We start from the raw sequence: 26,968 nt of genomic DNA, 5'->3' as shown, positions 1-26,968 counted from the left end.
TAATAAAAAAAAGGGAAAGAATTGCGAAACGGTGAGAGAAACAGCGGGCGGAGGCAATAGAAATGATGTCCGCTCCAACAATTTTGAAGTCGGCAACGTCAAATATTCAAATCTCAATCTCGTAATTGTTCGAAAAAGGGAGGGCAAATTGGTAATAGATGAACAAAAAGGCCAAGGAGAACGGAAAGTAGAGAGAGACAGAAAGAAAGGGAACGAGGAGAGAGAAACGAAGGAAAAGGTGGGGAGGGAGGGAGAGAGAGAGAAGACCAAACCAAGAAAAAAAACTCTCAAATAGAAAAAGAGGGAGCTGGAATCACATGGGCTTGTTTTTGTTCTTGTCTCTCTCTCTCTCTCTCTTTCTCCATCTACTGGGTCCTCTTGCTCCTCCTCCTCCTCCTCTATCGGCTTTCGCCGCGCCATGATCTCTCTATCTGACTAAGAAAACTAGTGACTATCTATCTCTGACTTTAACCATGGCTGATGATAAGGTATTTTTTTTCTCTGAATTTCTACCTGAGTTTCTAGTTTTTCGATGACACTCCTGCATTTTCATGGGAAAATTTTGACATCTGTTATGGGCTAATAAGTTCTTATCTCTCTCTTCTCCTTTTGGGGTTATTCTGTGCTGTTGATTTTGGATGAGATATTTAGAGGAAGTTGAGAATTTTCTTTTTTAGATTTAGAATTTTTTTTTCTCAGCTGTTTAACTTATCTAACTCTTCGGAGGTCGGATTTGCTGAGAAGCGTGTAGTTCTATCAGATTTTAGGATCTGGGTTTCTTTTCCTGGGTTTTCCCAGCTTCCAAGCGGATATTTCTTTTCCCTTTGAGCATAACAAGTTCTGTTACCAGCGATCTAGCTTGTTGAGCTCCTAGAAAAACCTGAAGATTATGTTTCTGCTATTTTTTTTCCCTTGTCTCAATCTGAGATCTCAGCCTTTTCATCTTCTTATACTGTTTTTTTCTTATAGAACGAAATTATGCTTTGTGTTGTAAATTCCGATCTCTCCTTTTAGTGTAAGCAGAAGTGTGTTTTTGGTTACTTGGAATTTTCTTTCGTATTTATAGATATTGGGTTTGTTGAACAACTTCATCTAATTTCTGAGCTGGGTTTGGTGTAGATTTCTAGATCATACCTAATGTGCGCATTCTCTTTGTGTTATCTCTGCTGCTGTGCATTTTATATTGCATTAGCTTATTTATCTTATTTCTTTCGCCCAGTTTATTATTTAGCTTGGTGGTAGTAACTATGCAACCTATACTATAAATTGTGCTCCCCTAAATTTTCCCTCCTCATCACAAGTGAATCTGCATGTCTTGCAGGATATGTCTGCGCGAGTTGTGGATGGGAACGATCCAGTCACTGGTCACATCATATCCACGACGATAGGAGGTAAAAATGGGGAACCTAAGCAGGTAATGAGTTTTGTTGACATTCTTTTTACTTTTCTTCAGGCTACTCTTTGTAGTTGTCAGTCATTATGAGGATTAAGAGACGAATTTAGTCCAAGTTTTGGATATGTTGATAGCTGACTAAGGTTCTTTTTTTTGTCCTTTTTTTGATGCTTTGCTTTTCATAGACCATCAGTTACATGGCAGAGCGCGTAGTGGGGACTGGGTCATTTGGCATTGTTTTTCAGGTACCAGCTTATATTATCTGTTTACTTATAGCCATTTGATGCAGCCAAAAAATTCAAGAAAATTCATAGTAAGAATACGCCAGATTATGGTTCAGTTTTTAATTTTATTGTAGAGCTCGTTAAGAAATTGTAGAGCACCTTCTAGTTCTTTTGGAGTTTTTTTTAATGTGTTTCAGGAATAATTTTGTAACTTCAGGTTTGCTAGAAAGGGCACCAAAATACTGCTTCATGTGCTTATTTAACTTCTCAGACATACCATTCTAAACCTTTTATTTTACTGTTCACAGCCCACAAATCTTCTTTTTTTGTTCAATTTGTCTTCTCGGTTCCATTCTTCTACGAACCCTAAATTCCTGCTGGTTTTAGTCTTCACAAAGCCTCAAATTTCAGCTTTAATTCTAGAGACTTGCTGGCTGTCATGCACCACCGTTTTAATTAATCCTACTCAATGAGCTAATATTTCTCTTTCTTTTAGGCCAAGTGCTTGGAAACTGGGGAGACTGTAGCCATAAAGAAGGTTTTGCAGGACAAAAGATACAAGAACAGAGAACTGCAGCTGATGAGAGTGATGGATCATCCTAATGTGATTTCTTTGAAGCATTGTTTCTTTTCAACTACAAATAACAATGAGCTCTTTCTGAACTTGGTCATGGAATACGTTCCGGAGAGCATGTATAGGGTTTTGAAGCATTACAGCAATGCGAAACAGACAATGCCACTCATCTATGTGAAACTTTACATGTATCAGGTATTGAAAAAAATGTTGTCTTAGGTGGATTTGTTATTCATATTCTTTCTGGATAATAACTATGAGATGGCTTCCAGATTTTCAGGGGACTGGCATATATCCACACGGTTCCTGGGGTTTGCCATCGGGATTTGAAACCTCAAAATATTTTGGTGTGCTTATACAACTATTAATTGTAAATAAGAAGATTGCAGTATTGCTTCTCTTCTTCCCCTGCTTTTTTTTTTTTTAAAAAAAATTGTCTGTCTGCAGGTTGATCCCCTCACTCACCAAGTTAAGCTGTGCGATTTTGGAAGTGCAAAAGTGCTGGTATGGTGACTCCCTTTTATTTTGTTTTCTGCCCAACTTCGAAGCTAATTTGATTAAAATCAGTATCATTTTTCTCTTTAATAGAAGGTGCATTTGCTAGTTGATGGGTCTAGAATATTTGTTTTTCTGCTATTTCCATGAAATGTTTCACATGTTGACAATGCATTTTGTGTTTAGGTCAAAGGTGAAGCTAATATATCATACATATGTTCTCGGTTCTATCGGGCTCCGGAACTTATATTTGGTGCCACTGAATATACAACCTCAATTGATATATGGTCTGCTGGTTGTGTCCTTGCTGAGCTTCTTCTGGGCCAGGTTAACTCTTTATGGCAATTTAAGATTGCCCTGACATAATGACTTAGTTCTTTAGTATAAATATGTTGTGTAAAGTTTTGATTATTTAGAATTTTTTGCAGCCATTGTTTCCTGGAGAAAATGCTGTGGACCAGCTTGTAGAGATCATTAAGGTATGATTTGCTTATTGATGCATAAATTGATGCTGTTTATGCAAGTGTGAGTCAATTTCGTTTTGTACTGTATTACAGGTCCTTGGCACACCAACCCGAGAAGAAATTCGCTGTATGAATCCAAATTATACTGATTTTAGGTTTCCTCAGATAAAAGCACACCCTTGGCACAAGGTTTGTTTTTCCCTTGTTAGCATCTTTGTGCAGAAAATGCCTTCAAAGTGACTTATTTATTTATTTATTTTATTTCGTTAAATTCAACCTACATTTTGAAACTTTCCTTGGTTTTGCTATACGGTTAGGATATTTGTGGGTTTAAAGTTCTTGAAGATGGAAATTTCATTGATTATTTGAGTGCGACAGATGTAATCCTAGTTTATATTATTTAAATTAGATTCTCATTCACTCAATTACTTCTTGCTTTTTAGGTCTTCCACAAAAGGATGCCTCCAGAGGCCATTGATCTTGCTTCACGCTTGCTGCAATACTCACCGAGTCTACGATGCACCGCGGTGAGTTAAAATTACTTTGTTTTCTTGTCAATTTTTAATCCTTGCAGAAATATGTAACATGTTCAACAATGGGTTTATCTTGTTTCTACTCAATGCAATTAAGTTCATGCCATTTAACTTTCTTTTTTGTCTATTTTTTTATGAATTTGAATTTATCTTTTCTGCTTCTTCAAATGCTAGCATTTGTAACACTTCTTTCTGAAAAGAATTTACCTTTGTTTTCAGCTAGAAGCGTGTGCACACTCTTTCTTTGATGAGCTCCGAGAACCGAATGCTCGCCTACCAAATGGTCGCCCTTTACCACCACTCTTCAACTTTAGACAAGAAGTATGTGTGAAAACTTAAATGAACTTTGTTTCTTTCATAATTTGAAAAATGCAGCCATTACTAAAACATTGACTACATATTAGCTGAAATATGTCCGTGTAGTTAAAGTAGGTTATTGATTTCATTCCTGTACCCAAATCACTGTAAATCCTTATCCTTCCATTTTTGTTGTTTGGTTGCAGTTAAGTGAGGCATCTCCTGAGCTTGTTAACAAGCTGATACCGGATCATGTGAAAAGGCAAATGGGTCTAAACTTTTTGCACCTGGCTGGGACATGATAAAATACAAGTGATAATAGAATTGATATTTAGCCAGCTCTATTGATACGAAGGAGTTCCATCTTTTGTGTTTGATCGTCAAAGCGTTGAGCTCTGACAAGCAACGGCACTTGCTCCATCAGGACACGTACAGGATCAGGCGGCTGGATGGCTGCACCTTCTTGATGTTCTATTCTCCACGTTTTTTCTCATATCCTGTCCTCTTTCCTTGGTCGAAAGCCTTTTTGTTTATGTACATGTTTGATAGTAAAGATAGCCTGAGATGGACTTGTCAAATAGCTGCTAGCAGAGGTAAAAAGCTTGAGGAAGTGTCATCTGTAGCTAAGAAGAAGGCCCCTAATAGAAAGGCCCAAAAGAAGAAAAAAGGGGTGGGCATGTTGTTGGATGTTGGGTTTCGTTTACTTGCTGTGTTCTTTTTGTATTTAAGTGTTTTTGGTGACTTGTGGATGTGGTGGCTGACTTTTAAAAAACCAGACAATTGTCGTCACTGGCTGATTGTGCAAAGTAATGTTATTGGGTTCTCCTGTAGTGCACTTCACTCTACCTTTCTCTTTGGATTTCTGGGTTTCCAAAGTTGTCACATTTGACATCTTCCGGCGAGATTGCACTTCCAGAACCGGCGACGCTTATTTTCCGTCCAGTTGATTACTCCCAAGAATTGGAATTTAATATATTTGATTTGGGTACATCTGGGCCGTTGATGGTCAAAAGTAACATGTGTCAACGGTCTTAATGCAATCAAGTGTAATAATTGATAAAAAGGAGGCATGTGGACCATTTCGAAATCTCGCGATTTTCAATTTTATAATTCTGATTAGCTATTTTCCTGGTCTCGCGAGTCTCGATCTTCAATTAAAAGTTTTCAAACAAAAACAGCAATTTTTAATAAAAGAAAAAGTCTCTCTACTCAATTTCTTGCGTATGGTTCCATATTTTAAAAGATATCATAGTACTGTATTACTTTATGCAATTTCAAATGCCTTTTCTCGAGGAAAAGAAAGATTCCTAAAATTATCATTCAGTCAAGGAACTGCCAAGAAAGTCCAATTCTGCAGCTGCATTGCAGCCGTTAATACTGCTGCTTTAATATAATGTTCAGACTCAACTCTACAAGCCAGACAATTTAGATTTTGGGCAGTCAGAAACCCAGTAAAAATTTTCAGCTATTTTCTTATTGGGAAGTGTAAATTATAAAGGCCTCCATTTTGTTCTGTTTCTTGTTGTTTTGGGTGGATTTTTACTCTAGCCTCTGATGGTCTTGTGCTCTCTCCCAAAGGTGTTAACCATGAAGGTGACACTTTCAAACGCCTAAAATATAGTAGTAAAAATAAGAATAAGCCTTTTTGGCACTTGCATTTTTCTAGTAACAATTGGTTAAAGTTATTGGTTCTGTTTTCGGTTGTGTGTGAAAATTAGCGGCGGCATTGATGGCGGTGAAGAGAGACATGGTAGATAAATTCATGGTAATGGACGGTTGGTATATAAACTCCGTAGATCCCTGCACTTGGAACATGGTCGGTTGCTCTGTTGAAGGCTTTGTCATTTCCCTGTAAGTCGCACACATTCTTGTTTGGTTCTCCAGCTTCAATCATCATTATGTTCTGTTTCTGCATTTTTTCCAAGTTTCTTTTTGTTTTTGTGTATGTGGAGTATGATTTATTCTTGTTGTTGGCAGTGAAATGGAAAGCATGGGTTTATCATGGACGCTATCACCCAGTATTGGGAATTTGAGTCCGTTGAGGACAATGCAAGTTTGCTTTCTCTTTATTTTCATTCTCTATTCACTTGATTGCTACCCGAATTTTTTTTGGCTCTGAATTCTTTTCTTCTGATAATTTTTGAATTCATTGCTGGTTTTTGGGTATTGTTAGTTTGTTCTAATTCTGATTGCTGGACGCGAAGGGAGTAATTGGTGCCTTGATACCTTGATACTGTCTGTTGCATCCTTTGTGCAATTTACTTGCAGGCTATTGCAGAACAATCAGTTAACTGGTCCCATTCCAGCAGTGATAGGAAAGCTTTTAGAGCTTTAGACTTTGGACCTTTCAGGTAACCAATTTGCTGGAGATATTCCGAGCTCTTTGGGTTTTCTGACCCATCTAAGTTCCTTGTGAGTGTGACTTCATTTTTGTTTTTGGCATTGAAATTCCTTTTGGTTCTAGCATTGGGTTTTCTTCTGAACAATTGTGTTTTACACAACGTGCCATTTTTTTCAGGAGGCTCAGTAGAAACAAGTTATCAGGACAGATTCCTGTACTTGTAGCCAATCTTTCTGGACTTCTGTTTTTGTATGTTCCATCAGACATCTGCTATTCTTTTCTTGATGGGTTTTGGAAGATAATTAAGGTTTGTCTTGCCAATATAATGCAGGGATTTATCATTTAACAATCTCAGTGGTCCAACCCCAAAAATACTTGTAAAAGGCTACAGGTGAGATAATTTAGTGGAACTGCATTTTATCTTATCCATAATCAATCAATTGATACAAATGTACGAAATTTTTGTGCAATTTAGCAGCACCTTCTGTCTATTATTGATTGAGCATATGAAGCTCAAATTATTCTGGCAATGCTATGCAACAATTAAAATCTCTATTCAAACTATTACCCTGCTATCAAGTGTGCTTCCTCTTTTTTTTTTTTATGTTAGAAAATCTCAAAATCATTGAACTATTAGCAATGGTTCATCGGTAGCTGAGAACTTTCAAGCCATTTGTGTTGAGCAGTAGTGTGCAACTATTATTGTTTTTGGTTTTCAGGAGTTGTTGAACTGAAATTCCTCTTTGATTTTTCGGTCTTCGTCTATTTAAAGGGGTATGTGTTTTTATTGCAGCATTACAGGGAATAGCTTTCTTTGTTCCTCCTCACCCGCACAAATTTGCATGGGAGTTCCAAAGCCAGGGAATGGTAAATGGAATTAACCTGTTGAACAGTTTTTGGTAAACTTTCATCTTAACAACAAAACTATGCAATATGAATAGATGTATTATTGCAGAGACAATTTCATCTCAGAAAGCCAGTTATCACCATCGGTGGGCGCTTTCTGTTGCAATAGGTGTCAGTTGCACATTTGTGATTTTTGTAATGCTGCTTGTTTGTTGGGTGCCTTGGTACAGGTCTCACCTACTTTTTACATCACATGGTACTTTCTAAACCTAAATTTCTTTTATTTTTAGCCTACATCAAGCATATAGATGAAGGTAAATATTATGAGAAATGTGTGATAATTACATTTTGCAGTGCAGCAAGATTATGAATTTCACATTGGGCATTTAAAAAGGTTTTCATTTCGTGAACTGCAACTTGTTACTGGCAACTTCAACTCTAAAAACATCTTAGGTCAAGGTGGGTTTGGGGTGGTTTACAAGGGATGTCTTCCAAATAAGACATTGGTAGCAGTTAAGAGGCTGAAAGATCCAAATTATACTGGAGAATTGCAGTTCCAAACTGAAGTTGAAATGATTGGCTTGGCATTGCATCGAAACCTCCTACGATTGTATGGCTTCTGTATGACAACTGATGAGAGGTTGCTTGTATATCCATATATGCCAAATGGCAGTGTTGCTGACTGCTTGAGAGGTCTCTTTCTCTCTCTCTCTCTCTCTCTCTCTCTCTCTCTCTCTCTCTCTCTCTCTCTCTCTCTCTCTCGATATAACAATAGATGCAAATAACTATAATGTACATCAATGAACTGTTTAACAGGCCTAAAGTTTCAATTAATCAGTGATTAGTTAAAGAAGTAGATTTCTTCAACTACAAAATACTCTAAATCTTTTTGTATTTTAATTTGAGAATTTCTTCATTACCTTTTTCTTTAAAAATATTCATCTCGACAATCCCATTTTTTCTGACTTTATACCTTAATGTTGGATATTGAACAGTATTAACAACTGGTCAAATATATATATATATATATATATATATATATATATATATATATATATATAGTTCATGCTTGGACTTCAATGATGTTAGAGTTGGACTTTGGAATTTGTTACTTCTTTTCCCTGATTCCCATATTTTAAAAAAATCAAAACTCAAATGTAGGTGTAGCAATTTCTTCTTCTTCTTCTTCTTCTCTTTTGGGCCACATTCTCATTGATTTGATTCTGTATAACAGAGGCTTATCGAGAAAAACCATCATTGGATTGGAACAGACGAATTCATATTGCTCTTGGGGCTGCCCGTGGACTTCTATACATGCATGAACAGTGTAATCCAAAAATAATTCACAGGGATGTCAAAGCAGCAAACATTTTACTTGATGAAAGTTTTGAAGCTATAGTTGGAGATTTTGGTCTTGCTAAGCTATTAGATCAAAGAGATTCACATGTCACTACTGCAGTGCGGGGTACTGTGGGTCATATTGCTCCTGAGTATCTTTCAACTGGGCAATCCTCTGAAAAAACAGATGTCTTCGGATTTGGTATACTACTTTTGGAACTCATAACAGGGCAAAAAGCATTAAATGCTGGACTGGGTAAGTAATTTCATGCATTGCTCTAGGTTTGGACACGCGTTTTACAATTTCTTTTTGAGGTGCTGGTTGATAGTAGTGCAGCAAAATGTTCCTGTAAACCTGTAGATACCTGTAGAAACTGGAAACCAGATAATATCAATATGTAATTCTTTAGTCAACAATCCATGATTATAGTCATGATGGTATTCTAAATTCGATGAGCAATTATTCTGATATGAACTGCTTGAACTGGATAATGCTTCTCGAATTGAAATATTTTCAGTTAGAATTGCCTAACGGTTGTCTAACTCAGAAACTGAATATTTTTTAGTTGAACACAAAAATCAAGCCGACGTATATTCCAATTTAAAAAAAAAAGGCTGACATAAATTCCATGTTTTGTTCTCTCTGTATATACTGTTGTAGGAAGGAGAATGCATTATTCCTACATATTTGAGCTGCTTTGCCCATCATCCCTTGTAATTTAAGAACTGAGGGATTTATCTTTTATGATACTTGCTAAAGAGGGTTTCAGCCATTGCAAATGTAGGTTATAATAATATAATAATGTCTCTATCATATTTATTCGTCCATTTGTAAGATTGATCTCTGCTTAGCAAAAACAATCTGGCTACTTCATATGATAACAATAATACTCAGACTATCATAGCCATTTATTTCTAAACTTGTGCACCAAGCATAAATTAGTAATAATTGTCGAGTTGCACAGGTTAGGACCTTGCATGAGGAGAAGAGGTTGGAAGTTCTAGTTGATAGGGATTTGAAGGGATGTTTTGAAGCAGTGGAGCTGGAGAAGGCAGTGGAATTGGCTGTGCAGTGTACTCAGTCACATCCAAATCTCCGTCCAAAGATGTCTGAAGTCTTGAAAGTCTTGGAAGGTCTTGTTGGGCAGTCAGGAACAGAAGAATCTCAAGGTAGATCCAATATGTATGAGGCAGGGGTTTGCAGTTTCTCAAGGCATAGCAGTGATTTCCATGAAGAATCTTCATTCATCATTGAAGCAATGGAGCTTTCTGGACCTCGATGAACAATTATAAGTTTTCCTTTCTGAATTCAAATGTAAATGAGTTTTCTGTATTTAGGGGGATCCATATTCTGATTTGCTATTTTCTTTCTCGGATTAAAGAAGGGATACATCAGGTAGATGAAGCTATGTTCTAAAAATGTTGGTTGTGGATAATGGACCGAGTTAAATGATAGCTCCCTCAGTTGAAGCAGTTCCATATTCAACTCTAGGAGATTTCATTATTGCAAATTCTTAAGCATCTTCCTAATAGAGCTCTTTCATGCAATGATAATAATAATAATAATAATAATAGTTATTATTATTATTAATTATAATCATTAAAGTTTCAATTTGAAAATAATATTACTGCCAATGATGTTTTGGCTGTTCCCACTGCTGCTTTGCATGATGTGTGCTGATGGTTCAATGGAATCTAAAAAGTGACATACAACCATGAAATTGTACAAAAAATAACATAATAATTGCAATTTGCATACCATAATGCTTTTAGTCTCAAACAAATAATTAGGGTATTAAAAAAAATAAATAAAAAAAGATCCAGGCTGCCATTATCTGATGGACCTGAATTTTTTAGTTGCTTGAGAGAAAACGTTGTGTTATTGAACAAGAAGTATTATTTGACGATGCCGATATGAGAATGCGTCGTTTTGAGTTATCATTATTGATAGAAACTTCACAGGCGACAATCTCCTTTTCATGATATTGGTAATTATTCTTGTGGGTCCTTTCAATTTTTGCCTGGAGTAGATCCAATCATCCAGGTGAACATGAATCTCTTACGGGCCTGAACTTTACAGTCTTTCTCATTAGTGATATTCTTTGCCGCTGGGGAGGCTCAACTTAATATTCTTTGCAGGTGTGGTTAAGGAATAAATTATAAAGGATACGAGGAGATTATTTTATTTGCTATAACCTACAAGAAAAGAAAAGGATATCCCCAGATTGACCATCCATACAATTTATTCCTTTATACCAGCCATGTATCATCCATGAATGGATGATATGCCATCCCTACAGGCCCATAGTGCGTATGGGAAAAGTAACGTATATAAATTCTGGGGTATACAAGTTGGGTTCAGTTACCAGTTATGATTCATGTATAGCTCAAAATTCATCACAAAAATGGAACTGGAAGGAGAATAGGATGTGTATTTCTAATAAAGATTTTGACTTCTTACCTGAGCTCCCCCTAAACCCGCTCAAAATTTTGTCCACAAGTTCTTGTGCTGTGACCAAAATCAAATCTCATATTTATTCGTTGCTGTTTCAATTATGCAATTTTTGACAAAGAACACAAAGTTTAATCGGTCAGTGCCAAGTTCCTATCAAACCCCCATTTTAGTGTGTGCATTTTTTGTGTAAAGAAGAAGCACAAGGTGCCCATAAAGAAATTTCAACTTTGTGTACAGAGGTAAGTAGGAAACCTAGGACTATTTTATACAGAGTCAAAACTCACTGCAAGACAAACCCGAAACGACACGGCACCAGAGTTGGCACCACCTCCACCGCTACACTGCCTAGTTCTGTCCTTCGTTATCCATTCACAAAAACTTCTCTTTTTCTGTGAAAAAAAGGTTGATTGGGTATAGATACAATCATTGTGTCCCATGTTCTTTTTATATTAATGATCAGCGTTTACTCTTGCACATTCGCACGCAATAAAATTTGGATGGAAGATTAGTGTACTTGATAATTGGTGACAAAAACAGTAATCAAAGATAACAAATCAGAAACCTTGACTACAGGGAATAACTATTTACAGTATATATACTATTTATAATTAACAGCATTTCCACTTCCCACTCCATCTCTTCCTTACCATTTCCAGTTATTTTTCTCCACCAAAGCGCTGTCTCTTTCACATGACCTGTAGCCATAAATATATACTGTATGTGTATAGACAGAGTATTTGGTGTGGTTAGCTTGCAGAAAACTCCTCTAGACGAATAGATCTCTTTCTTTTTGCTCTTTTGTTATATGTTTAATATTGAAAGTAAACTCTTTTGTTGAGAGAACTGGTGGGGGCTTATACGTGGAGTTGAAGTTATCCTGAAGGAGTCGGTAATCATCTGGGTTTTCATTTTTTTCATCAAAGCTATCTCCCTTTTCGCTTAATTAGCGTAATCAGCCTCGTTTTTCTTTGAGTTTGTTTATTTGTTTTGAATACTTTTGGTTTACAAACATGAAGTACAGTGGTTGGTTTGGATATTTTTGGGTTTATAGGATTGGTTTTGTTCATGGCCTGCCTGATGGTGGGTTTAGATAGATAGCTGGCTACTTGTTTGCATAAATGCTTATAGTATAGGAATTCTCTTCGAGTTTTTTGCAGAGATTATATTGGCAAAGAAAAATTAATGGATCAAGAAACGAATGGACATAAAGCAATCGTTAGAACTTTGGGTCAATTTAATCAAGAAACAATTGGGACCTCAAGTGGAGATTCAAGCAATTCGGATAATAAGGTTGTGTTGGAGAATCCAAATGTTCCAAATTCACGAGAGACAGTGAGTGCTAGGGATAAGGACGCAAGTGATGGAAAAGGAATTGGTGAGCCATTGGATGAAGGAACTAGCGGGAATTCAATTAATTTAGTTGATAAGGTCGTTCTTGAGAGAATGATTGTGGTAAATTCAGGTGAGATCGTGAGTTTTAGTGGAGAAAACAAGGATTTAGCTATAAAAATTGATGAACTGGGGTCAAATGATAGAGAAATTCAGATAGGAGGTCAGGAAGCATGTGTTAGAGGAGGAAATAGTGAGGCATTGGATAAAGTTGAGCAAGAAAGTCATGGGGATTCCAGTATTTCAGTTAATGAGGTTGTGCTTGAGACAGTGATAATTGTAAATTCAGAAGAGCATAGATCTATTAGAGGAGGAAACGAGCTGTTGGAAATCAAGGGCTGTGGGTTGGGACCGAGTAAGGTAATGGTGGATGAGTTAAAGGGAGAGGTGTCCAAAGGGGAGAAGCAATCATGTGTGATTGATATGAAATGTGCTGGTGGAGGAGGAGACAGTCTTAAGGACTGGGATGGAGAAAGGGTTTGTCGGATTTGTCACTTGAGTTCTGAGGGGTTGCAAGAAACTAGTGAAACCACCTCTTCTATGGGTCTAATTCAGCTTGGTTGTGGGTGCAAAGATGAGCTCGGCATTGCACATGCTTATTGTGCCGAGGCCTGGTTTAAGCTGAAAGGAAACAGGTACACGTTTTTGTTATCAATAACTTAGCCTCGGTATGTAGTCTGTGTTTCCTGTTTGTATGTGCTCGTAGATTGAATTGGATTCAGTTTTTTAATCATTAGTAGTTTATCATACTATCTTGTGCTTGCTAATGAAGAGGGCTGTGCCGTTATGCCATTTATCTTTCATTTAAACAGTTTGTTTATAGTCTCATGATCTCAAGCAAGGTTCTGACTTCTGAGTAGAATTCAACAATCAAGGTTTTCTTATTTTATTTTGTTTTCCATTAATGTTGGACTTTGTGGTGAAAAATTAAAAATGAAACAAGGTGAGAGAAAGTCCTCCAGATAATAGAGGGGAAAAAGTTTACACCTATCGTCTTCTTCCTTGCACCATCCAAGAAACAAAATAAAATGTGTACAAGTGTTTTCGTGGTCTAAAGTGTTTTGTGATTTAAATGTGTATGCTGTAGGGATTATCACCAACAATATTTGTTTCAAAGTTAGTAAATGATTTGCTTCTGAGTTTCTTTAATTTTCGGTCTCTGTGTATGGAACAGCAATCAGCAATTGTTATTTCATTAGTTTCCAGCTCAAATAATGGCTTTAATTTAGGAATATGGATGCAATTTTTGTTGGGTATGCTTGAGGAACGTCCAATCAATTGCTGTTTTTCCAGTTATTATGATTGATTAGAAAACACCAAATGGTAGTGGAAATAAAGGAAATTTCTGTTATTACAGTTATTGGGGTTCTGGGATATGTCTCAAGCCTATCTAACTACTAAAAATTTCTCTGATTTATCTGTTTTGCTTTTATTTGACTTGTTAAATCTTCAAGTTATCGTATGTAATATGGGACATGAAAAAAGCTTTCATCCCGTAGGAAGGTCATTTCTGTGACTGTGTGTGCGTGCGCCCGCACATAGATAGAGCACAGAATATTGTGAACTTGCATTACTGTCATGATGTTTTCAGACAAACACCAGTGTTCAATTTCTGGGTGTCCATAAGCACATGAGCAATGGCCTAACATTTTTGTATTGATCTTATGTTGGTGTTCCATCATTTACTTTTTTTTTCATTAAGTATTTCTCACTACTCTGCACCAGCATCCTCTTATTTGTCTCACTTCTTGATTCTATTGAACTACAGCTTGATGTTTTTCTCAATTCAACACATTGTTGTTCATGCAGAATGTGTGAAATTTGCGGGGAGATAGCAAAGAATATTACAGGTGTTGGGGACAACAGGTTTATGGAAGAGTGGAATCAAAGGAGATTTATTGGTAGCAGTGGTAGTTCATCAGACAGAGGCAGAGGATGTTGGCGGGGACAGCCCTTTTGTAACTTTCTGATGGCATGCCTAGTAATCGCTTTTGTACTCCCTTGGTTTTTCCGGGTGAATATATTTTAACTGGGAGCAAATGGAGCTCAAAGATTCTTCTCTTGCACTGCAATTCTCATGCTTGCCTGTCAAGAGCTTGCCCAGCGGGGTTGTAGGTTATTTTGGTTAATGTTGGTTGTGCTTTACAATGCCCTGCCAAGACAATTTCTATATTCTTTGTGTTGGCCTGAGGTTGTATAGTTGCTCGCCCCCTTTCGATACAAGGCTTGGGAAAGGTCTCTAATATTGAGAGAAGGGGTTTTCTGTTTTCTTCCATATGCATTTTTTTTTCTCTTTTGTCTCTGTCTATATGATGGAAAAATATTATTTGGAGAGTTCCCACCATGCACACACTTCACAAATTGGTTGATGTACAGATATACACACAATTTGCATACAATTAATTACGATGAAAGATTAGTTTGCTTGTTCCTTTCCTATTTATTTCTTCTATTTTAACATCTTCAGCTTGCTGGTTTTGGCTGTGACTCTTGACTAATATCATCAGGTAATCTTTGGTTACCACACCCGAGCAAGCCAATTTGTTAAAAATTAACAAAAGTTTCCTTGATTAATTTGAACATAAGAAATTGGTAATTGGTTGTTGGCAAAACTAAGAAGGGATTTTCGTAGCCATGGCCATGATTTGGATTGGAATCAGAATTTTTATTTGTATCAAAATTGAACTTTGAAATCGAAAACTCTGTCAATGGTTAGGGTCCTTCCAAACCTGAATTACATCAGAATTGACAGGTTATTTCAATAGTCCAATTCGATTCAATCTGTAATTTTTTCACATTAAAAAAAAAAAATTAAACAGTTAAAATTACCTCAACCCAAAATCAAATCAAACTCTCTTTTAAACCGGGCCCGTGCCCATCCTCTGACCGGGCTTTGTGGCCTCCTTGGCAACAAACAGAAACCAGCCCATTTTTTAAGGGTATTTCTGTCATTTTATCCATCTACAAACCCTAGTCCTGTATTCACTTATAAAAGCAACACTTCTCTGCATTAAAGCTCCCTCCAAACCGTAACAATGGTATCTATTCTTTCTTTTCCTATGCTTCTAACTAGGGTTTTTCTATGTGTTGTACTGACTCTGTTTTCTGTTGTTAAATTAGGCTTCGGAGAAGAAGCTCTCAAATCCTATGCGAGAGATAAAAGTACAGAAACTCGTACTTAACATCTCCGTCGGCGAAAGTGGCGATCGTCTCACCCGTGCTGCCAAGGTTTTTCCTTTTCTTTTCCATTTATTCAATTCTCTCTGCTTTGTTTTTCTTTTGGAAAACTAAAAAATAAATTTTTCTTTGTTTTTCTTAGGTTCTTGAGCAACTCAGTGGTCAGGCCCCAGTCTTCTCTAAGGGTATGATTTTAATCACTGCGTTATTTTTATCCTATTTTGTTTTTTTTTTTTTCAAATTTTAATTTTTTTTTTGTTGAAAATTGCATTGAGCAGCTAGGTACACTGTTAGATCTTTCGGGATCAGGCGTAATGAAAAGATTGCGTGCTATGTGACCGTGAGGGGAGACAAGGCCATGCAGCTGCTTGAGAGCGGGTTGAAGGTCAAGGAATACGAACTTTTAAGAAGGAACTTTAGTGATACCGGTTGCTTTGGATTTGGTATCCAGGAGCACATTGATCTTGGAATTAAGTGAGTCTTTATACGGTTGATTATGTTTTAATATCTCGTATTTATTGAAAATGTGAATGCTTTTTCCGGTTTATGAATTCATGGTGAAATTAATCCTTGGTTAATAAGGGTTGGATATAGTCATATGAATAGGCTCTGATGCTTGTTCACTGTTGCCCTGTAGGCCCTAAGCTAGAACTTAGACAAGTAAGACAGTTGCAGTAATTTTAGGTGTTGATTTGGCTGCTTAGGTTTCTGTTGGAATGGTGTGACATGTATAACATTTTGGAGCTTATGCCAAGACACATGCATATTGCTAGCGTGTGGTCTGAGCCTAGTTGTTGGTTAAGTTGGAATGTAATTAACTCAGATTCTAGGTTCCACCATTCACATCTGCTTATAATATTTTCCAACTCTTACATGTGTTATATTGATTCAGTTTTATGGTTCATTTCAAATTTATTGTGTTACATAAATTTTGATTTCTTGAAAAAAATGGGCAGATGCCACGCTCACTCTTTTCATATTTGTTGGTCATTCATATTTTGGGTTCATATTATGGAGAAACAGTGGAATTTTGTATTACATCTGTTTGATTGTATTTACCATAGACTTTGCACTGCCCACTAGTGAAGGTGAAATTGACTTAAGGCTGTGCTTTTCTAAGTCTCTTCCAGTATCAATAATGATGGACACTATTATTCTTGTAGTGGCATCTATGTAATTATGTTCAGGATGGACTTCTTTATGTATTCCTTGTTCAAATAAATAATTTTACTAGCTAGGTTTGCATTTTTGTTTACATAATTGTATGTGGACTACATGTCTGCGTGGTGTTGGTTGGTTCTATTTTAGTTCTCCATTTTGTGGTCTTTTTGCTTGATAGTTGTAACAAAGCATTTGATAAAAACCTTGTATTTTCAAGTTCAATGTTCTAAATATAGAGGATTTTCATGCCTCAGGATGTTCATTTTGATTCAATAAGGGTAAATAATTGAACTTATTGCTTAACTGACTTCAATACCTAACAACTCTTATCAGGTATGACCCATCAACTGGTATATATGGAATGGATTTCTATGTTGTTCTCGAGCGCCCAGGGTACCGTGTTGGTCGTCGCCGAAGATGCAAGTCACGTGTTGGAATTCAGCACAGGGTGACAAAGGAGGATGCCATGAAGTGGTTTCAAGTGAAATATGAAGGTGTCATCCTTAACAAGGCCCAAACTATTGGAGCTTAGAAATGGTTTGATCATATTAAGTTTTGGTGAGTTGTCATTTTTTAGCAGGACAATTTTTATGTTCTTGGAATTAAAACCTTTTTTGAAGAGAGAACTTTGAATGTTTACTAGGTGGAATACTAATCATGGTTCATTATTTTAATGTGGATGCTTTATTATTTATACAAGTGAGTAGATTATGCTAAAGTCATGAAAATTATGTGTTATTATTTATGTGAGTGGGCAGATTATGCGAGAATCATTCTTAGCCCAAATAATTATGGTCCAGTAGCAAGCAAGATTTGGTAATCTTTCTGCAGCTTGCCATTATATAGTATAGTAATTGCGAACTGAATGGTTGGTCAATTGAGGTGGTCGATGACCATTCCAATTATTGCTCCCTTTGGTTGCGATAGAAAATTTTAGTTCTTGCAGATAATAGGAAATGCGAAAATGAGAAACTTCCGTGCCAAAAACAACAGAAGACGGGCAAATCCAATGCAAAATTCAGGACCATTTTCTTGCTTCAGCACTGTTTAACTTTAATCTTCTTGTTTTTATGTGTGTGCATGGAAGCTTTGAGGACTTGCAATTCCAAAGGCTCACTTTCTTCAACCTAGAGTAACCTTTCAAGACCTCTGGACTTTGCTAGTTCCTTCAGATCTGGGAGTTTTATTTCCTCTGTTCTTGGCAATATGTTACTTTCTGTAGCTGTTGATAGCTGCTTAACTCAATAGCTTTGGGGCCTCCTTAACAAAATTAGATGGTGGGCGAGGTAAATTGAAGCTTGCTACCGATCGTTGTGCAACATCTTGCAGCTTATGATCCCTTCTTCACACCTCTTTTCCGTTCCAACACCTTATCTCCTTTTATATTGTCATATGCAAAAATTACAAACTCGAAACCAGGCATTTAAAGACAGTTAATAAACCATATTGTAGTGGTGATTGTGAATTAACCAAATTTGACATTGTAATGTGTTGCATCGAGGAACTTATATGTGGTGTGGTCGAGGAGACAAGGTCTCAGGTCAATTGTACAAAGAAAAGGTTAAAAGTTTGGGTCAATTTACATTTATACTTATAAACTTAATTTGCGTGTGAATTAGTCAAATTTTTAAAATTTTTTATAATTGCATTCAGAATGGTGAAATTAAAAAGTTAATGGTAAATTATAATATAATATTTAAAATTTTATTTGATTAATAAATAAAAATTTTAGATATAATTATAATTTAGTATAAATGTTTGATATTTTTAGTCAATTAATTAAATTTTATACTAAAAAATATTTTCATAATTAAAATTAACATAATTATCTTTATATCAAACCAAATAAGTCTATATATCCAAATATGAAATATAAAAATAAATTTATACGATTTTACAAAGTGTTCTCACCAAGTAATTTTAAAAATAATATATAATTAAAAAGAATATATCTCACGTGAACTATAACATTCATTAAATGAAATATGTATTTTATATATAATTTATTTTAATTAATGTGTATTTTATATAATAGATGCTACAATTAATAATAAATTGTGTGCAAATAAAATTTATTTTATTAATTTTTTACTAAATTTTTGAAAAATTTATTAATGAGTTTAAATTTATCACGGCCCAACCTATGGGCCTGACCGGCACTAGGACCTGGACCAGCCTAAAGCCCCCGAGGCCCGTAGTAAGTCTAACTACTCACCCGACCTGTAAACACATTAAACAATACCTGTAAATACATTAAACAATCCATTGGGGAGCTCAGCTCACCCTCCACATACTCATATCATCATAAAGATAAATGGGAGCTCAGCTCCCTCATCCAGTCCATCAAACATGCATATAATAATTTTACAGGTCCACAATAATAATTTAGTTTACAGACCCAAATCAAATAAACATTTCTAATACGTGCGGAAATTCTAGGAGTTTATAGAATTACACAAACATAAATAAATGACCTGCGAGGGAGAAAAACAGGTTAACCTCAAAAATATCCTCCTGTGGCCTGGAAAAATATTGAACAGGAGTGAGCGTTCGACTCAGAGAGTAAAATATCAATTTTAACCATAATCTCTATAACTATCTAGAATTAATGCAACCTGTAAAGTGAAATGCAACATCAACAACATTTTCACATCATAACATCAAAAAGGTAATTTGGAGCACTCACGCACTCTGTAACATCAATCATAATATATGTGAGCTGATCTCCTATACAGCTCTCTTAAATCCAACCTGGTGCCAGCGAAGAACTCAGCTCGGACTTCCACTTAATAACCAAATCGGGGTCCCAGCGAAGAACTCAAGCCGTGTCTACCCCGAAGGACCGGATCCCAGCGAAGATCTCAAGCCATGTCTACCCGTCCTATCCATAGTCCACACCACATCACACGCACGCCAACGCACACACACTGCTCCAAATTACCACAGCAACATACATGACACTTTCACAGTTATGAATGCAACATAAATCGTGCCTAAAGTTTATCTACATAGATATATGCATATAAGTGATGCATGGGCATGCTTGAACATATAATAATAATGAAATTACAATTAAAATTAATATTTTACTCACAGACTTGACAACGGTCACTGTGGCGGCTGAGCGGAGGAAGAAGGCTGTCTCGGCTCACCTGACAATTACATTACAATTATTTAATACAAATAACTCAATACAAATCAAAAAAAGACCAAGTACATCCTAAGTGGTGCCGAAAATCCGGCAGAGTCTCCCCTATACCTAGGACCTACCCAACCTGCAAAAGGGCTCAAAACACACTTCTATATTCACAATCCATATGTCCACAACTCAATCACATCACACAGCCCCTCCTGGGCCCATCAAATCAATCATCCATCACAATATGTAAAATTTCAATTTAGTCCTTATAATTGATCATTTTTGCAAAAATCGCCCAAATCAGCTCTAAAAATTCTAAAACTTTGCCCCGCGGTCCTTAGCAATATTACTAAGCTATTGCAAAAAGAATCATAATTTTCTAAGCTACCACGAATATTTTATGGATTTTTAATCCTATTTAAGCACTAGAAAATTACGTAAAAACATACCTTTGCCGATTCCGACTTCGGGAACACGCTCGGGATGTCTGACAATGGGGGGGTAGCCAAAACCTCAGTCCAATTTGGAGACTTTTCCGGTAACGGGTCTGTCTGGCCCGAAATTTGCAGACCCGGTCAACTGTCGAATTTCCGCGAATTGAGGATACCTACACGAAGCCCACAACACGGGGGTTAGTACATAAATTTTTCAGAATTTTCTAAGCTCATTTAATGCTCGGAAAAAAACTGCAAAGCTCTCGTACAGTGGAGCGCTCGGGTACTCTCGGTTTTCTCGTGGGGTTTACGGTTTGTGAGAAATTTAGCCCAAAAGTCGAAATGAGCTAAAAACTTCCCGAGCAAAAATCGGACAAACCGCTCGATGGATTTCGGTGTTCTTGGTATCTATGGAAAGCTCTCGTCGAGTAGATGATTTTAGACACAAGACTCGGTCCGATTGGTGGCCGGATCGGCCGGATTTTGGCCGGGAAAGTTGAAACGCCGCGCGCGCGAGGGAGGGAGTTCGCGCGCGTTTTCCGGCTGGCTGGGGAGGCTGGGAGGCGGTGCCCGTCGGCTGGGGTGGCAGGGGGAGGTGGCTGGCTGGCGGCAGGGGCAGGAGGAGAGAGAAAAGAGAGAGAGAGGGAAGAGAGGTCGACGCGCGGGGAAGGAAAGAAGAAAAAGGAAAAGGCCGGCCCGATTCGACCGGTCCGATCCGGTCCGGTTCAATTCGGCCGGTCCGATTCAAGATATAAAATTTTGAATTTTTACTCTGCCTCGGGACCGAAAACGAGGTCCAAAAATTCCGAAAAAATTTCAGAAAACTCAGAAAAATACGTAGACTCCAAATATATTTTTAGTTTTGCCACGTGGTCTTTAAATTAATTTTTAAAAATCATCAAAGTTTATATTTTCTGAAAATCAAACCCGATTTTTAAAATCCGAAAAATCTCAAAAAAATTCCTAAAATTTAAGTAAAATTAAAATACCAAAAATGCTCATAAAATAATAAAATTTAAAATTTTTTTGGGGTGTTACAAAATTTTAATTGAAGAGAAATAAAAAAAAATCAACCAAATAATATTCTCTTCATAAGGAAAAAGAAAGAAAAAGAAAAAAATTAGTGAAAATTTTTTTTATTAAGATTTAATTTATCATAAATTGCATCATCTATTAAATAAAAAATATATATATTAATTAAAATAAATTATATATAAAATATACATTTATTTAATAAATGCTATAATTAATGTGAGATATGTTCTTTTTAGTTATATATTTTTTTCAAAATTACTTTATAAGAAAGGTATGAATTTATTTTACATTTTATATTTATATACATGAATCTATTTGGTTTGATTCAAAAGATAATTACGTTAATTTTAATTAATAAAATTATTTTTTAAGTATAAAATTATATATATATATATATATATATATATATATATATATATATATATATATATATATATAATTTGATCAATAGACTAAAAATATCAAATATTTACATTAAATTATAATAATATCAAAAAATTTTATTTATTAATCTAATAAAATTTCAAGTATTATATTGTATGAATCCTTAGCACAATTTCAGGGAATTGAGATTTTTCACTCTTATCCTCCTATTTTGTTCTTCTTGATGCGGAACTTGTCCGGGATGGTTTGCCACTTCTACTTCCATTAGAGTTCGTGTTTGAAACCTTAACTGAAGCACATCCTTTTGTAAGGCAAAAGCTAAAGGCCTATCTGCAATCTCAGCCACATTTAACATGCTGCATAAAAAATTGAGCTCTCAGTTGAAGTTCACAACATTTCATACAAAGCATCCTCACGTCAATATATTGACATCCAAGCTTCATGACAAGTATATGAAAGGTTTTATATAGAGTTAAATTTAAATTAAATTTATTTACTTTGCCAAGTTTGAATATATTTAATTGTCTATAACTACTGATTTCAGGGGATAAATAGGCCTTTAATCCTCCAGTATGATAGCTACTTCATTTTTTATAGTTTATTCACTCATAAAAGGGAACCAGTGAGTCACTCTCTATTTCCTTCCAAGGTCAGACAAATTCTGAAAATTCACCAGTACCCATTACCCAATGAACGATAAAAAGTTGGGAAATGCCATTATTATTGGCCTGGCCTTTATCCAGCAATAATCATTTTGACGATCGTTAAGGATCAATTCATACATAATCATTAATAATGAGGCTAAAATTTTGACACTGCATCACTTATAAAGTTCAGCAACTGACTCTTCTAAGGAATTTCATGAATAGTTCAATACGGCAATCAAAATCTGATGCAACAATTGTAAATAAACTGTGGATCTGTGGTATGGTGATGAAGAATAGATTCGTAGGTTCACTGAAACACTTCAGTTTCATTGCATGCCCCACATATATGACTGTAGAGATGGATATATGATGAAAACGAGAGATTCTAATTTTCAAAATCAGAGAAGTTATATCGTCTTTAGATGCTTAAGATACAAAACAAAAGCAGTCAGCAGATCTTTCTCTACAAAGAATCAACTACTTGATTACACAGTAACACCTTTACAGGTTCCATTTAAAATTCATGGAGATCAAATTCTAGGAGGGCTACGAGATATATACCTTATAGAGCGTAAATGGGTTGGAATTTCCCAGCATGAGCTGCCTGCTTGCTGAAAGAAAAACATGAAGGTTGAAGACTGGCTGAGAATTGGAAAACAACTGCATTCATATTTTCAAGGAAATCTTTTAGATTAGATGGAATATGCAATTGGATTAGAATTACATATCAGTTTTATTAAACTCGGGTCAAATCAACTTATTAGATCATTAAATTAAATTCTAAATCAAACTTAATTTATAATTGAATCAGATAAAAAATTAATTCATTTTAACCATGTTGAACGAGTTGATCAAATCAATGAACTAATATAACTCAAACAATTCAATCAGTTTATAGGATCAAAATTTCTTTTCGTATTGGTAAAGAGAATTAAACTATAAATCCCATAAAAAAATTAACAAGCTAGCTAGCTTGTTAATCTAAAAACATATGTATCTTTTATTTTATGATAAGATAATAAATATTTAATAAATATCGAAAGTCTTATTTTAAATTATTAAAATTTAATTAATTATATTTATTTATATTAATTTTTAATTATTATATATATATTTAATTATTTGTTAGTGATTAACCGATTGACAGCCCCCTTTCACCCAATTATTTGGAATTTAATAACACGGTTACAGTTACCCTTTATATGAGATATTGTAGGTTTCTATGATTGCTGAAAATACCAAGGCCACATCTTGCTTTAGCGCATGTAAGCCACATGGCCAGTTTATGTACGTAAACACACGACTTCTTTTTCTCTTTTAAAAAATGAATTTTCCTCGACAGCTGCAATTTCCATTCGTTTGTTGATCTTTTTAAAAGTTTGTTTTCCCGCATTTTTTTTCTCTATTCAATGTTGATTTCCATGGCCAAAACCGCACCACCAAAGATCTCTGTTTCTCCACAGAACAAAAACCACAGAGACAGCTCTATTAAATCTCGAAATGTCTTCTTTTTTGCTAAACCATATCCAAAGTCCACTCTTTTTTCATCCCATTTACACAGTTCTTATACCACATTGTCCATCTCTTCCTCGGTTATTGAGGCAGAAGAATACAAAATCTCTGATTGCAACAGAAAAATCTGTGAATTATGTGAAGTGGGTAATCTTAGAAAAGCCATAGAATTGCTTCACATGTCTCCAAAAACCAAAATTGAATCAAGTACTTACTGTTCAGTATTGCAGCTTTGTGCTGACACTAACTCTTTACAAGATGGCAAACAAGTTCATTCGATTATTTGCTCTAATGGGGTTTCAATCGATGGGGTTTTGGGAACAAAACTTGTATTTATGTACGTAAGTTGTGGGGATATAAGAGAAGGGAGATTAATTTTTGATAAGATTGCAAATCGGAAAGTTTTTCTTTGGAATCTAATGTTAACTGGGTATGCATGGATCGGTGATTTTGAGGAAAGTGTACATATATTCAGGAAGATGCTGGATTTGGGGGTTGAAGTGAACTCTCATACGTTTTCCAGCATTTTGAAGTGTTTTGCAGCATTAGGAAGTCGTAAGGAAGGTGAATGGGCTCACGGGTATTTGTTGAAATTGGGTTATGGCTCCCATAATATTGTTGTTAATTCTCTAATATCTTTTTACTTCAACATTAGGAAAGTTGAGAGTGCACGTAAGTTGTTCGATGAATTGAGTGACCGAGATATTATCTCATGGAATTCTATGGTAAGTGGTTATGTGGCAAATGATCTTCCCGAGGAAGGACTGCTGGTTTTCAAAGAGCTGCTATATTTGGGAGTTAACTTGGATTTGTCTACAGTGATCAGTGTCCTTGCAGCTTGTGTAAATTGTGACAATGTTCTGTTGGGTAGAGCAGTTCATGCTTTAGCAATAAAGGCCTGTTTTGATAGGAGAATAACCTTTGCTAATACTTTACTGGACATGTATTCTAAATGTGGTGACTTGCATGATGCAATTCTAGTTTTTGAGAAGATGGGTGAAAGAAGTGTTGTATCTTGGACTTCCTTGATTGCAGGTTATGCTCGAGAAGGTTTGTCTGAAGGGGCTATTAGATTGTTCCAAAAAATGAAAAGTGAAGGTGTTAGACCAGATATTTTTACCATTTCTACAATTCTTCATGCTTGTGCTTGTAATGGGTCACTGGAAGATGGCAAGGATGTGCATAATTACATCAAGGGAAATGATATCCAATCAAATCTTTTTGTATGTAATTCTCTCATGGATATGTATGCAAAATGTGGAAGCATGGAAGAAGCTAACTCAGTGTTTCTGAAGATGCCTATGAAAGACATTATCTCATGGAATACTATGATTGGAGGGTATTCAAAAAATGGTCATCCCAATGAAGCTCTTGGTCTGTTTGTTGCAATGTTACAAGAATTAAAACCTGATGGTAGAACAATCGCTTGTATTCTTCCAGCTTGTGCTAGCCTAGCTGCTCTAGATAGAGGTAGAGAGATCCATGGCTTCATATTGAGAAATGATTGTTTTTCTGATCAACATGTTGCCAATGCACTTGTTGACTTGTATGTGAAGTGCGGGGCATTAGCTCTTGCACGGTTACTATTTGATATGATTCTCACTAAGGATCTGATCTCATGGACAGTGATGATTGCTGGGTATGGAATGCATGGATTTGGGAAAGAAGCTATTGCTGCCTTCAATGAGATGAGGCAAGCAGGGATTGAGCCTGATGAAGTTTCCTTTATTTCTATACTGTATGCTTGCAGCCATTCTGGGTTACTAAATGAAGGATGGATATTATTTAACATTATGCAACATGAATGCAGTATTGCTCCAAAATTGGAGCACTATGCTTGTATAGTGGATCTTCTTGCCCGCACTGGGAAACTATCAATGGCATATCAATTCATAAAATCAATGCCAATTGAACCCGATGCCACAATATGGGGTGCTTTGCTCTGTGGGTGCAGGATTCACCATGATGTTAAATTAGCAGAAAAAGTAGCAGAACATGTCTTTGAACTAGAACCTGAGAACACAGGATACTACGTACTTTTAGCAAATATCTATTCTGAGGCTGAAAAGTGGGAAGAAGTGAAAAAACTAAGAGAGAGGATTGGTGGGCGGGGTTTAAAGAAAAATCCTGGCTGCAGTTGGATAGAGGTCAAGGGCAAAGTTCATATATTTGTTTCTGGAGACGGTTCACACCTACAATCCCAGAAGATCAAGTCTTTATTGAATGAGTTAAGATCAAAGATGAAGGAGGAAGGTTACTTTCCTAAAATGGAATATTCACTGATTAATGCAGATGACCTGGAGAAGGAAATGACTCTTTGTGGGCATAGTGAAAAATTGGCCATGGCTTTTGGAATATTGAACTTACCACCCGGCAAAACGATACGGGTAACCAAAAATTTAAGAGTCTGTGGGGACTGTCATGAAATGGCCAAGTTCATGTCTAAGATAACGAGGAGGGAGATCGTAATGAGAGATTCTAATCGTTTTCATCATTTTAAGGATGGTACTTGTTCTTGCAGAGGTTTCTGGTAAATCATGCGATGTTAGGAGTTTGAATGTAATAGAGCTTATCATAGCTATTTGGAGGTTGAGTCCTATTTATTGGTCAGAAAATTATTGTGAATACTGGTCAAGACAAGCATTTTGCAGATTAGGAATTCAAGTCAGGGTCCCTGTTGTATACCTAGGTCAAACTGATTATCAGTTCAAATTATGTATTCCAAACTACTGAGAAACGGAAAGCTACCCTTTTCTCATTTGTGAACGAGGGAGAGATCATGAATGGAGATCACAAAAATGGCATTGTTGTATTGTGTTTCATTGCTGTTGGATTATTACTTGTTTGTATTATAAGAGGCATTCTTCACCAACCCACCCACCAACCACCACCGCCGCCGCACCCACCCACCACCAACACCCACGCACACCCCCAACCCCCCACCACCCCCCGCCCAACAACAACCTTCCCCCGCTATTCTTTTTTTTCAATCTTTTAGCCATTGCCCTCTTACGGTGTTTGCCTCAAATTCTTTATTGTTCTTGAAAGGGTTAATGATTAAAAGGGAATCTCCAAGATAGAATGAATTGGTTTTCATGGAAAGGCAGGGCGTAAATGGTCAGAAAAAGAG

General features: G+C 36.1%; 4 protein-coding genes and 1 pseudogene across 5 annotated transcripts; all 5 read left to right on the top strand.

The window, feature by feature from the left end:
- The first annotated feature begins 189 nt into the window (after positions 1-189).
- Positions 190-4,815, top strand: LOC110649740 (shaggy-related protein kinase eta). Of its 2 annotated transcripts, XM_021804443.2 has the most exons (12): positions 190-488; positions 1,322-1,414; positions 1,579-1,638; positions 2,114-2,386; positions 2,464-2,538; positions 2,639-2,695; positions 2,873-3,013; positions 3,115-3,165; positions 3,244-3,339; positions 3,594-3,677; positions 3,903-4,004; positions 4,187-4,815. In XM_021804443.2, the coding sequence occupies exons 1-12, from the start codon at positions 474-476 to the stop codon at positions 4,280-4,282; spliced, it is 1,143 nt and encodes a 380-aa protein (XP_021660135.2). In that variant the 5' UTR covers positions 190-473; the 3' UTR covers positions 4,283-4,815. The 2 variants fall into 2 exon arrangements, with proteins under 2 accessions (XP_021660135.2, XP_021660141.2); XM_021804449.2 differs by lacking the exon at positions 2,464-2,538 and having other exon boundaries at positions 212-488.
- On the top strand, positions 4,519-10,016 carry LOC110649755 (probable LRR receptor-like serine/threonine-protein kinase At5g45780; annotated as a pseudogene).
- A 1,533-nt stretch (positions 10,017-11,549) lies between these two features.
- LOC110649705 (uncharacterized) lies at positions 11,550-14,780 on the top strand. Its single transcript, XM_058140341.1, has 3 exons — positions 11,550-11,849; positions 12,118-12,984; positions 14,159-14,780. Exons 2-3 carry the CDS (start codon positions 12,143-12,145, stop codon positions 14,376-14,378), a joined length of 1,062 nt encoding a protein of 353 aa, XP_057996324.1. The 5' UTR covers positions 11,550-11,849; positions 12,118-12,142; the 3' UTR covers positions 14,379-14,780.
- Positions 14,781-15,363: 583 nt separating this feature from the next.
- LOC110649717 (60S ribosomal protein L11) lies at positions 15,364-17,405 on the top strand. The gene is made up of 5 exons (XM_021804407.2): positions 15,364-15,387; positions 15,470-15,577; positions 15,669-15,711; positions 15,805-16,000; positions 17,021-17,405. The coding sequence occupies exons 1-5, from the start codon at positions 15,385-15,387 to the stop codon at positions 17,217-17,219; spliced, it is 549 nt and encodes a 182-aa protein (XP_021660099.1). The 5' UTR covers positions 15,364-15,384; the 3' UTR covers positions 17,220-17,405.
- Positions 17,406-23,573: 6,168 nt separating this feature from the next.
- Positions 23,574-26,650, top strand: LOC110649694 (pentatricopeptide repeat-containing protein DOT4, chloroplastic). Its single transcript, XM_021804377.2, has one exon. It carries the CDS (start codon positions 23,736-23,738, stop codon positions 26,370-26,372), a length of 2,637 nt encoding a protein of 878 aa, XP_021660069.2. The 5' UTR covers positions 23,574-23,735; the 3' UTR covers positions 26,373-26,650.
- The last annotated feature ends 318 nt before the right edge of the window (positions 26,651-26,968 follow it).

This window comes from Hevea brasiliensis, chromosome 18 (assembly GCF_030052815.1).
Source record: "Hevea brasiliensis isolate MT/VB/25A 57/8 chromosome 18, ASM3005281v1, whole genome shotgun sequence".
NCBI classification, from domain to species: Eukaryota; Viridiplantae; Streptophyta; class Magnoliopsida; order Malpighiales; family Euphorbiaceae; genus Hevea; species Hevea brasiliensis.
This window is presented reverse-complemented; position numbering and strand designations above follow the sequence as displayed.